Here is a 13403-nt window from a genome sequence, read left to right on the forward strand (position 1 = left end):
TAGCATATTTGCTGATGAAACGGAAGTATTTTTTCACACTCCAGGCCATAGACAAATTTGTGTAGGATATAGAAAGTGCAAGTTGTGAAAAACAGCAAGCCTCCTACTGTAGATTTAATATCATGGGCTTTCCGACAAATCCAGCCTCGTAAACAAGACCTTAGAGGACCAATGCCGAGGCTGCCGCAATCACAGCTTGAGCCGTGGCACTAACAGGGAAAACAGCCAATTTAGGAAAAGAGGGAGACACTGAGCGTGACCTTTCTGTTGGATGGATGGAATAGAGGAGGAGTGTAATAGGAGGCATCCAGCACTACATGATAGAGGAGACACTTCTGCATCGGAAGGGATGGAGGGGGCTGGGGGGAGGGGCTTGGCGTCCTCTGCAGATCTTTAAAATGTTCGTGTAAGCGTCCAGGTGTCGGGAATCTAGAGAAAAATTAACTGTCAGCGGAGGAGGGAGAGGAGAGAGGGATAGGGTGGACAGGTGGATTGCTGACAGCTCTCGGTGTACTGTTATCTGGGGCATGGGTATGAAATTTAAAAAAGAGCCTCATGCTAATCTTTTTTAATCTCATGTGCCACCTTGGTTTTAGTTTTAGTGAGGACCGCAGGGTGTAACAAAACACTTTTATTGTTCTAGTGATGAAACATAAGTGTACATTCAGCTTTAAATGTGATGTATATATATTTGTTCTCTGATGAAACAACATATCTGCATGAACCAATCCAGAGCATTAGATCCACATGCGGAATCGTTCAAAAACAATAAGAAGCGGGATGACACAGCCAAATGATGCATCAGAATTTTGGTGCATCATTCACAGTAAGGTTTAAAAAGCTCTCGCTGTTACTCTGGTTACAGAGGACAGATCAATGTCCACGGGCGACAGAAGGGAGAGGACGGACTATAAATGAATTCATCTTCTGTTTTCACTGACCTTTTCTCAAAGCTCACATGAATCAAATATGGAATACGTAACAATGGAGAAATAGCTTTTTGTTCTCTTTCTCTCAGTCTTATTATCTCTCTCTACATTCTTTTTGTGGAACAAATAAAACTACTCAACTGCTGTTGTTCATATCAATTAAACAATGTCAACAAACATGTAAATTAAATGAATGTTTGTTTCTTTAAATCATTTATCAGATACGCCAGAAACGATTAGCCACATTTTTGCAGCGTGTAAGGTAAGTTATCTGAAGCTTTTCTTTTAATATATTTACTTAATTACATTAACTTATTGACTCTCTCTCTCTCTTCTCTCTCTCTCTCTCTCTCTCTCTCTCTCTCTCTCTCTCTCTCTCTCTCTCTCTCTCTCATCTCTCTCTCTCTCTCTCTCTCTCTCTCTCTCTCTCTCTCTCTCTCTCTCTCTCTCTCTCTCTCTCTCTCTCTCTCACACACACACACACACACACATAAAACGAAATAACACACACTAAATGTAGATGCTCAAAAATATGCTGATGAAAAAGAATCACTGATAATCTGTATTTTTTAATTATTATTATTAAAGACCTACCAATATTAAATACCCCATGAAATCCAACTAAGAGTTTTGTGGCTTTAGTCCAATGTTAGCTTTGAGGCCATCTATATGCTAATGTTCTCCTAAACATTGACAAAATGACTTTTAGCAGATATAGGCATTTAGAAATATTAAATCTATATATCTATATAATATATTAAAACATCCCTGTTTTCTGTTTATGTTAACACCTGACAGAAAACTGCGGTTGTCTAGCGACTTAATTTTTTTTTTTTACTTAAGAAAATCGCATCTCATATTAGCTTAGCATAACTTCACCATTACCTTAACCACAGTAGCCACAGCACAAAAATCAATAACACAGAGATGTCACCTCACCCTGTGCGATCAAAAAAATCTCCCACGCTTTACTTTTCTGTTTGCATGATGGTCAATAAATCAGCCACTTCATCCATGGCAATTCTCGGTCAAACAACCAATACTTAACCCCCAAACATGAACCTAATGGACTTATCTCAATGAAGCATCTCACACAATCATTTCCATGCACCTACAGCCCATATCACACAACCTTGTGCCGGATAATTGACATTACAGAGGCTCTGTTAAAACAGAGAGCCTGCCACAAAATGGAGGTCACCCTCAGTAGCTATATATAGATACATATGTAAATGTATGATCTAGCTGTTTATTGGGTTCAAAGCTATCTAAGGAAGAATTTCATCTTGAAATGTTCTTTCTTGCACTGTAATTTCTGTTTACTCATACCACTCAGGAACATGTAGCTGAGGGAACAACCTTTTCCTTCATTCATTTTTTTTGAGCTCCTTTAAAAAATAGCAGGAGTGTGGTAAGTAGCCCTAGACTTAATCCCTTAAAATAATTCTCAGTTTGAGAAATAAACAAGTTGTATTTAACAGAGTCTCCGGACGGAGGGTACAAGTCTCCTGAATGTTCACAGAGGTTGCTGCACTTGCCCGAGACTCCAACCCTCCTGTGCACTGAACTGCTGGAGGGGATGTGAGCTGTCAGAACCCATTCAGGTACGCAGCTTCATACATTTCTTGTATCTTAACGTCAGGTCAGTAAAGTTCTATGTGTGTATTGATTTTTATTTTTCTCTGCCTGTGTTTTGCGTGGGCTCCCCTCCTCAGTGGGACACCTCCTCCAGAGCCCTCGGGTCAGACTGCCACTCCGGCAGATCAATCAGGGCAGTAATGTGGGACGGCATGCGCCAAGACTGCTCCGCTCTGTCACCATCGATCCGCATCTACTTTACCAAATGGATTTTTTCTTCTCCGCCCTCCCTCCCTCCCTTCCTCCTCTCATTGAGTACCTCTCTCTCCCTATTATTCTTCCTCTGAGGCACTTCGAATAATAAATGCCTCAGTATAAAAGCAATTTTTCATTTAACTTTTGCTTGACACATTTTCTTCTTCCCTCTCTAGATGAAGTCCGGTTTTATGTTACGCCGGATCAATAGAAGCTTCCAAGAAGGTTCTCCCATAATTTCTCTGGCTCTCTCCCCTGGGTGATGGTGATGGGCCTGGTTGAGCCAGGACATTAGTGGAAAGCTGAGGACCACACCCTGATCACATTACCCCATCATTAGAGCGAGCCTCATTTGATCAGTAATGAAGGCTGCTGTTCATTTGGCCCATGCCTCGTGTTCTTTCTTAGCGTCTGTTTCTGAGAGATGGGTTCCTTGCTCCTATCTAAGGCTCCAATGAAATATCTCAGCGGAATTACTCTGACCTTTTGATTTACTTCCTGGGGTGATTTAGGGTGACTATATAATGACAGGTCTGTAGAGTAGTAGGTGAGGGTGAATACAGGCCACTGCAGAAACATAAACACCTGAATGCTGAAAGCCGTGATTGCATCCCCCCCCCCCCCCCCCCCCCCCCCCCCCAATTAAAAAACAAAACTACCTAGCTTTTTATTTTTTGTTAAAATTGAAATAATTTAAGCTGAAAAAACCCCAAAACAATTTTCTCATTTAAATGCCTGGATGATGGAGAGATGATTGATTGTCTGAGGGTTTAATTGCTTGAAACCATTATCAGAGATTTTAAATAATGAAAAATACATGAATACAGATTGACACATCAAAAACTTGAAATAAGGGAAATAAGGTACATAATCTTGGTTCTAGTTTTTTTTAGAAATCAAATCGTTCATCAAACTGTTCATGTAAATTTCATGTAAAAAATCTTGTAAGAAAAGAAAGGAAGGAAAAGTAGAAGATGAAAGGACTGGAAGGATGATATGAGGAAAACATGTGAGGATGCGTGTGGGGGACGGCAGCATCAGTGACACGTGTTTTTCCTTTGGGCTACGGGTCTGGTGAAACACCTGCGTCTCTCCCAACCCACTCTCTCCAAATCTCACAATGTTGACCTCATCAGCTGACCCCACTCTCTTTCTCTCTCACTCTCTCTATCCACCGTCGCTCCTTTGCAGTTTCTCTCTCTCTCTCTCTCTCTCTCTGGATGAATGGCTGTATTTTCTCTCAGTGCGTGGGATCTCCTTGGCCTTAAATTAACCTCTCTTGCAGATCTTCTGTGGAGACGAATTAGCGCCCAACGTGACAGTGCGGCTAATGTGTTGGTGAGGGTTCAGCAGAGTTTTCAAATAAAAAAGGCAAAAAATTCTTCAATGCTGTGCTGATGAACTGCAATGCAAAAATGAATGTTTTCGTTAAGTTACACAACTGCAGTGCATGCTGACGAAGATTAAAAACAAACAAACAAACAAACGCAGCCATGATCATGCAAGAAAAATCATACAGAGCTGGATTTCTCGACTGCATGTGCGCTTTTTGCACAATCCACTATATAGTCCATGCTGCCATGGGGCAACTGGCTCTGTTAGCCGCTGGTAGCGGCCCAGCTCGCTGCTAAGGCGAGCAGAAAATTGGTGAGCATCTTGATTCAGGGATGACACTTAAATTTGTGTGGCTCCAGTGACCAGTTCTATCCTCAGGCTCCGGATGGAAATATGAGAGAGTTTGGCCCTCTGCCTGCTCCGGCAGGACTCGCGTCCTTCAGGCAGTATGGGGCAAGCAGCCTGCTGGGCCTGGCTTTGCGCACACATACATACACACCCAGTGGCATGCCACTGACATGGTCCAGCCCCTGGCCATCTCTGTGATATCTCCCATGGACACGAGCACTGCTTGTCAGGCCTTCGCTATCAGACACGAGGCTCTTGTGTCAAATCAAAGCAGATTTTATGGGTGAGTATTTGGTGGATGTGTCTTTAAAATCACTCAAATCTATATTATGAAACTCACTTTATGTGGAGGGTAATGATCAAAGCGAGACAGGGGACGTCTTTGGGTGTGTGCACGTGTCCTTGACTGTCAACTAGCCTCGGACCACGAGTTGATTGTCAGTGACAGGCTCAGAGATACACTGCCCACCCCCACATGCTCTTTCTCTTTCACATACCCTTCCGCTTGCTCTATCTAATCCTACACATATTGCCTCCCATTCTAATGACTTCTACTTTAGAATAAAGGTGGTCTTACCATGTCTGGTAAGTGGGTGGTATGATTAAAGTATTATATCAAGGTATAAATGATTGTCATGTAATGGTATATAGCATGTAATGGTAATGTCAAATGCCCACAAATGTATATAAAATTACATAAATGAATGTAATCATATATTATTCCATTTGATATAATGATAGTTTTAATATTAAAAATCTTGAATAAAATCACGCATAGCATCAGTTCTGACAGGTCACGTCAGTCAAGCTTACATCAGCTGACTCAGCTGATCCATCGGAATACGACGCCTATCACACCATCTCTGTATAAGGCACCATTCAGTATTATATGCAACGTTTTCACGTTGTTCATGAGCTAATTACCCTCCTTCATCCCCAGCTTCTCCTCTCGTCCACAGTCAGGACTTGACCTTCTGATATTCCTCTTCGAATCAGACTGTCACTTGTCTTGATTTATGTTGTTACATTAATTTATTATCATTAAGAACGTTAATGACATCTGTAAAACATTTATGTTGGTATTGTTCGGTTTATAATAAGGGGGTTCCCTGCTCTTATCCATGCTATAGGCCCCGATTATATAATATATTATAATATTTATAATTTCCTGCAAAACTTTGTTGTGATATATACTGGTCAACAACAGCATGCCTTCACTTGATGAGATGCGCCAAACTAAATTGCTCCCATTACACTCAACAATGACATCCACACAAGAAACAATCACCCGCAAGACACTTTGCAGAGTAGACTATAGAATTCTTCTTTTTAAATCATACCCTAGATATACCACAGTATAATATCTACCGGCTAAAACATTTGCACTATCACATAGAATATATATGTCTTACCACCCTGCCCTACACTATATTATGCACATGCAGTCTTTTCTCAGATGTCTCCTCTGTCAAGGTTGTGTGCATATGTGTCCTGTCTCTCTAGTTGTGCAAGTGTGTCTATGTGGTTTCCTTTTACTCTGTGCATGCAGTATGCAGGCTGTGTCAGCTCCAGGTGGGGTGTTGACATGGCTGTAGGTAGCTGGCAGGTGGCAGAACAGTGCCGCACCTGCGCCGTGCACAGCCTCATTCCTCCATGCCCTGGAAACTATGCATACTGTGCACTCCTGAACCTCTCCGGCTAACAAGCTGCTTTACCAACTACAAATCACATTGAGACTATATAGATGAGTTTTAAAGCTGCGCTTGGGAGCCCTTGGTGAGTACTGCAGTGAGTGTGGAGAGCTGGTAAAATGAGGATGAATGTGTTTTGTTATGCAGAGTGTGAAACCCAGCTAAAGACCTTGCACCATATATTTGTCTTTTAATTATTTCCTCTGTTTAAGCTTGTCATGCAATGTTTGCTCATTATAGAGAAACATTAAAAGCTTTACAAATAGCCTGAAAGTAGATGTGTGTGTGTTTGTGTGTGAGGGGAGCGAAAGGAAAGGAAGACAGTGTTAGTTAAGGCAGCTAACTGCATCTCAAGTTCCTGAGAGGATGAGGTGGGCTTCTGAACACACATCAACTGAGCTTTCCTTTTCTCTCTCTTTTTTTACTCTAACAAACCACACACATGAGCTCTGGTTAATCCAATCTCAGCCTCCTCATCTTCCTGCAGCTTCTTTCTCAAAGTCCCTTTCTCCACACTCTCTCTTTTCTAAAACATCATCTCTTATTTGCACATTTCCTTTCCAACACACAATTCCTCCATTATTATCTCTTCTCATTCTCCTGTGGTCTTTTGTTTTCCCTTACCTTCTACATGTTTTTAACCATTCTTCTTCACCAGTATTGGACTTCTCTTTGCACCAACAAACACCTCTGACTCTTTTTGTTTCTACAGGGAAGAACTACAGTATCCCTGAAGAAGTACAGGGATACAAAATCCAATCCTATAAATGGGAAGCATGATGACTGTTCCAGTATATTAACCAATATTTTAAAATACACCAATATTCTAATTCTGGCTGATACAACAAGCTGATAAGTATTTTTATGTTATAGCTGATAACCGAAAAATGTCCAGAATACAACTATTTTGTATAAAAAAAATAAATAAAAAAAAACTAATTAACTAATTAACCATTTTAAATGCTACAAGTGAAATAGGCATCACACCATTATAGTTTTTATTAAATTATGAGTGTTATATGAGGGAAAGTAATCAATGTAAAAATAGGGCAAATGAGCATGCACAAATAAATATGCAATATTGACTGATACATATATTAATATACCTAAACAAATAACCGATATACTGTATTGTAAATCCCATTTAAAAAAAAATATTAGTTGATATTGAAGGCATATATTATTTTATTCAGAATAAAACTGTCAATTATTTTTTTTACTGTTGTACATTATGATGTTTTGATGAATTTTAAGCACTTAAAATGTTAGATGGAGCTTTATTGTAAGTGCTGCTGTTCTAAGAAAACAGACGTATATATTTATATTCATGGGCATTAAATTTTTTCCCGGCCAAATAAATTATATTTATATTGGCCAAAATATCTGTACCAATACATTTATATCTTTAACCCTACAAAACTCACATCTGGTGGAGAAACATCTCTATGCATGAAGTCAGTTTGGTTATTGATTAAATTTGATCTCATAAAAGAAAGTAGCTGCAAGACAGAGCAGTAACCCCACAGCATCTGCTTTAATAAGAGAACGCCGAGGTAATTGATGGAAGATTGACTGAATTACTAACTAACACAGGCAGCTAATAAATAGCACCATCTCAATATGAGAGACAACGAGGTGAATGAAATTCAATCTGTTAACCTCTTCATACATGTCAGGGCTATAATGTAGTCATATAGGCTCCAAAATGCAGATTAATGAGTGTCATTTACAAGAGGGCATTTCTTCCCCCTGCTCTTCTGCAACTATAGCGAAGTGATAGACTTTACTGTCGTCTTGTTTTACAAAACAGCAATGACCTAAACACTGTGTCAACATATCTCCAGGATGTCCTTTTCTCTTTGGAGGTGGGGATATAAAGAATGGCATTATGAGGGAGAGGGCGACCTAATGTGTTCCATTGCAGCTGGTTAGATAAAACCTCTGCAGAATATCAACGAAAGCAGCAAATGTGGCATGCATTCAAAAGAGCAGATTAATCTTCCAATGCCGGGGTACACTGTAATTGAAAATGCCTACAGGGGACCATCTATGCTCATATATAATGTGCTAGAAAATATAGGGTTATCCTCATAGAATCCATCAGAATCAGAGTTCAGAGATGATTGTGCGAATACTGTTTATTTCTTTCTTTCTTTTTTGCATTCTGGTTTGTGCTTGGAATATTAACCAGTGTTTGTTTGATGTGCTTTTACTAACCATGGTTTCCTGATTGCAGGTTGATGGAGACCTAATGGAATAAATGCCTGGCTTCTGGGAAGAAAAAAAAAAGGCAGGGTGTGTTTAAGGAAAGACATTTGCTCCCGGACAAGACAGCAACTTCTGCTAAAGGTCTGCTCTCACCTCTAATCAGTCTAACTCATCTTGACAGCGAGATAACAATATCCACAAACCGAGCGGATCTACAGGGGCAAGATTTCACGCAAAGCAATTCCTTTGTGAAATGCCAATGGCTGTATCTATGGTTACTGTTGTGGGGAAGATGCGGGTCACCCTATTTGCCCTTTCTCAGCCGGGGTTTGTTGCGGGAGCTACTGTACCTCATACACTCCGTAACCCCTTACTGCTGTGACCTTTGACCTCTGGGCACTGATATTCGGAGAGCGGAACTATCTTTGACATTTATATCCATGTTCCCTTTCTCGTCTCATTTGTTCGCCTCATTTTATCCCCCTTTTCACCCATGGGAAACATGCACAAATAAAATCTCTCCTCGAGTGTGCTCTTTTGAATGCCATACCACACATCATTATGCAATTTTTTAATATGCATCAGTCGTTTTTGTTATATGCATTGTAAAGGTTTCAGAGGTTTCAAATTCCATGTGATTGTGTGAGGCGAGACGTTACAATGCGAATGACCTTGAGATGTCCTTTAGCGTCACGGGAGGGAGGTCAGTTAATTGGCTAATGGGCAAGAGAGAAAAAGCGACTACGTTTGCAATAGTGGGAGCAAAGACTCGTCTGCTGCTGCTGTCTTTTCCTGGGGTGCAAAATGTAGATCAGAGAAATGTGCAGTTTGTGCACAGTCTCGAGAGAGCCTGCCACTCAAATCCGAACGTCTGTATGAATACCAAAACACACAGGCAGAGAGGGAGAGAGAGAGAGAGAGAGAGAGAGAGAGAGAGAGAGAGAGAGAGAGAGAGAGAGAGAGAGAGAGAGAGAGAGAGAGAGAGAGAGAGAGAGAGAGAGAGAGAGAGAGAGAGAGAAAGAGAGAGGGAGGGGGAGACAGGAGAAGGAATGAAACAAAGAAAGTGGGATGGAGGAAGAGGGAGGTCGGAAGCTAGAATGATAGGGGATGAGAGCCAGCTTGAAAGAAATGGGTGGTAATGCGCTTCTTATACCTTTCTCTGTTTTATGTTGTGATCAACTCTAACCAACAATCAACGTTTGTGATGGAGCCTTTGCTGAGCATATTATTTTTTATTTATACATAGCCTATATATATATGCAATGTGTATCTGGTTGTGTGTGGTGTGTATATTCGGCTGATTATTGTCTGTCTGTGCGTGGCACTTTGAATTTGCGCCAGAGGAATTATTACGCTTGCGGTTGTGAAGCCTGCTCAGTGCTCACTCCCTCTCTTCTTCTTGCTCTCTCCTCAGCTTTTCCTTTGCAAGGAAAATGAGGATGAATCAAACTGAGAAATCACTGTGGATGCCTATTAAAATTTAAACCTGAACGTTTTGTTGTTATTCATGTATATTTAGCTTTGACATAATAAAAGGCCTCTTTGCGAAAGCATATTATTAAGATTATATTAGATTATTATTCATAGCACACTGTTTAATCGAACCTGAACCTTATTAATGCATTAGGTGAAATCTTTTTTACATAAAGGGCATACAATTTTTACCCAAATTTTATTTAAGGTGTTGCTCTATCAAATGTCGAAAAGTATTAACTTTTTCTCAGATGTTTCTCCTGAAGATTATTTAGAAAAATAAATAGAAAAAAATTATGATATCCAGTAAGCGTATAGAGCAATGACGTTAATGTTAATAATATACATGTAGCACCAATAATTTAATCTTGGAATAATTTGATCAGAAATGTTTAAGCGTTCTGACTTTTGATTGCACACTTTGATATCTTGGCACAATGTGTGACATTCTGTCTTTTGAAAAGCAGAGTTTTCTCAGAAGCCAAACCTAAGAAGCAGGAGACTTAAAGTCTCGTTGCCGTCAAGGGGAAACAACTGAGATGTTAAAGAGATCTCATTTGCGATATCTCTTTCATATGGGCAGATTTTATAAGAGCATTTCATTGAACTGGTCAATATTAATTCGAGCTCAAATTTACATGCACAGTTTCCAATGTTTTCTTCATAGGTTTGCTCAATTCTCATTTAAACACTAAGGGTAAAACAAATATGGAATGTGATGAAAGCTCACATTAGCTACTGAAATCTTCACTGAGTTATTTAAGTCTGAATGCGAGACTTGTCTAATAAGCGCATTCTGACTTCACCTGTCAGTGTGCTCTATCCTCCCTAGAGCTGGATGTTCAGTTACCTCAGTAACTCTCAAGGCATTTTCTCTAATCAGTTGGCAGAGTGAGACTCATTCAGTAATTACATTCAGAGGTTACATTTGTGTTCTAAATCTGTCAGAGCTGTTGAAAACGATTAAGTATTAGGATACTTTTTCAAATCGGAATGAAGAGCATAGCAAATAGATTACAGAGGGTTGTTTGCTCTTTTAACGATGCCATGTCGGAATAGCAGTGAGAACATAAAGACTTAAAAATGGCATCTGGCATGGATTCTAATTATAAAACTATACAGCAAAGGCTACACTTAATGTTATTTAGAAGATATATAAAAGACTCTGGGCTATTCTGCTGTCCTTTAATGTTAAATGTAGTGTGCTAAATCCAGTGGATGAGAAATTAATTCTATTCGGTGTGGTCGTTCTTTCTATGACTGAGAAAGGATATCTTAGTATCCCATCTTGTATCTAAGGTTATCTGATCTAATGTCAGTCAATTGTTGTGTCTTTATGAGCAGAGGAGTCAATTTACTGGTATAATAATGATTTAATCATCTGGCACATCCTCTGATTCCTATAAAGACATATTAAATATTAAAGAAACAATATTTCTTGGGCCAAATTGTCTTTTTTTTTTTGAGGAGAGTTTCTTGCATTAAAAAAACTGAGAAGCTATACAATCCAATTTGGTTCAAGATAAATATCTTAAAACCTAGACAAAAAGTTCCAATAACAGAATTAATGTCTTTTTCTACAGAAAAGCAATACTGAAAGTGCTATGTGCCTGAAATTTTGAAACTGAAACTTGCACAATGAACCATGTTTTAAACTCACTCAGGTGGAAGCTCTACGGCGCCACCATCTGAGGGCTTGTTGCAAAAGCACGCCAAGGCAGTCAGTTAGATGGATGCTGCTGTTCTCCTTCAGCGAGAACCGTGCGGGATGGATGCAGTGGTGTCACATGCATCCCCGGGTCTTCGCGGCCAGAGGGGGGCAACCTGAGCCTCTCTCATAAAAATCAAGTGGCCCACTTTGACACTCAGCTGTCATCTGTAGTCACTTTGTGTGCAGAGGGGTGCAAACTCTTCCACCCAGCCATCACACATCCTGGGGCACTTTTCCCACCCCTGCTGCCCAGATTTCAGCATCTCGGCAGCTTGTCTCCTATTTTGCTCTCTCTCTCTCTCTCTCTCTCTCTCTCTCTCTCTCTCTCTCTCTCTCTCTCTCTCTCTCTCTCTTTCTCAGTTGTCCACCTGCGCCCTCATCCACCCCTTTTTAATATTCAGTCCAGCTTTAGCCTTATTAGCATTGATATGCAACCTTGGAGTCGGACAACAAAGGAGAAAGCCCTAAAGCAGAGTAGTAAGGCTGCTTGGAGGAGAAAGTGAAATTATGAGGAAGGATAGATATGAAGAGGAGGTATGGGTGGATAGGGTGCGAGGTGAAAGAAGAGGAGAGTCTGTTTCTACGTGGCCATAGTTCTGTGTAATGGCCGATAGTAGCGCATGTAGCAGGGACGTCAGCACTGCGGAGGAGGAGGAGAAACATATAGGCCTATGTGGAAGCTCTTTCCCGTTAACTTCCTCCCTCCCACACCTTATTTCCTCTCTCACTATAAGCATAGTGGACAAGCCCCCTCACTGCCCTAATGTTTTTCTGCCTTACACAAACTGTGTTTCGCTCAAAAGAAAGGGAGGCAGACGGGGATTCACTGTTGGGAATCACTCTATTTTCAATTAGCATTTTGATTGCATGTTAAAGCCCACACACAAACAGTCAAACATTTGCCTGAAAAATGAATAATGCTGCCCACATTTGAATCTGAATGCCGCGCCACTCAGATGAGGAATTTGACAGTCACTGCAAGTTAGTAAATACATATATCTGAGCTGTCTTGGCCGTTCGAAACGGTGCAATTATGATGTCTTCCACCTTTAAATGATGTGCTAACGCAGGCCTAGGATTTCTCTTACCCTGCTCCGTCTGTAAGCTTCGCTACTTCCCTCTATCTCTCTCTCTCTCTTCCGTTTCTCTCTCGGGGAGAGTTGGTTCCTGGCAGGCACAGTCTCCCACTAGCCTGGTGACAGCCGGGGGAGGCAGTCTCTGAGCCCTTAGTCAACAATGGATACATACACTCACACAACACACACACAGTGCAGCATGTGTAGTGCAGCCTCCCCTACCTCTATCAGAGAAGATGGGCAGTGATCTCCAGACGTGCTTGAACACTAACTACACTATGCACGGAAACACACCTTCGCACACTGCCTAATAGATTCTCATGCACACGTACACACACACACACACACACATGAGGTCACTCCCACTCATTCTCATTTACAAACTTACACTCTAGCATGTACGCTAGTACACAGTTACACAACCTTCTACGTATGCATTGTAAATGTGATTTTATATACGAATTTTAAAGCATTTGTTTAGGAAATTGTTTAGAAAAATGTAATGATCACCACATTACTCGTATGAATAATATGGCTGTATTATTTTGACAGATCAAACCGGAACGGCAAGTGTTAAAATGAGGGTGAAAATGGAAGATGAGAGCAAAAAAAGGTGAGCATTAAGATTCAACACTGCCTCTATATCGTAGAAGGGTTTTCAACCGCACCATCTAAGAACCTGCTACACCTGTCCTTTCTCTCCTCTCTTCTCCTCTCTGCTCTTCTCTTTTCCTCAGCCTTGTTCTCAAATAAAGCTGCCCTCATCCTAAGAGAAAGGGGAGGAGTAGCATGCAGAATT

The 13403-nt window shown here is 40.6% G+C and overlaps 1 protein-coding gene across 11 annotated transcripts in view; it reads right to left on the reverse strand.

Annotated features, from left to right (window-relative positions):
- elavl4 (ELAV like neuron-specific RNA binding protein 4) overlaps positions 1 to 13403 on the reverse strand; it is a 79766-nt gene that overhangs the window by 47099 nt on the left and 19264 nt on the right. For 2 of the 11 annotated variants that reach the window (XM_056259590.1, XM_056259591.1), the window contains exon 2: positions 8354 to 8407. The exons of the other annotated variants lie outside the window; for them this stretch is intronic. In XM_056259590.1, the coding sequence (XP_056115565.1) occupies positions 8354 to 8407 (54 nt within the window). The remainder of the gene's footprint in view (positions 1 to 8353; positions 8408 to 13403) is intronic. 11 annotated transcript variants of the gene reach the window in all.

This window comes from Rhinichthys klamathensis, unplaced genomic scaffold, assembly GCF_029890125.1.
Source record: "Rhinichthys klamathensis goyatoka isolate OS25496 unplaced genomic scaffold, OSU_Roscu_1.1 h1tg000169l_1, whole genome shotgun sequence".
NCBI lineage: Eukaryota > Metazoa > Chordata > Actinopteri > Cypriniformes > Leuciscidae > Rhinichthys > Rhinichthys klamathensis.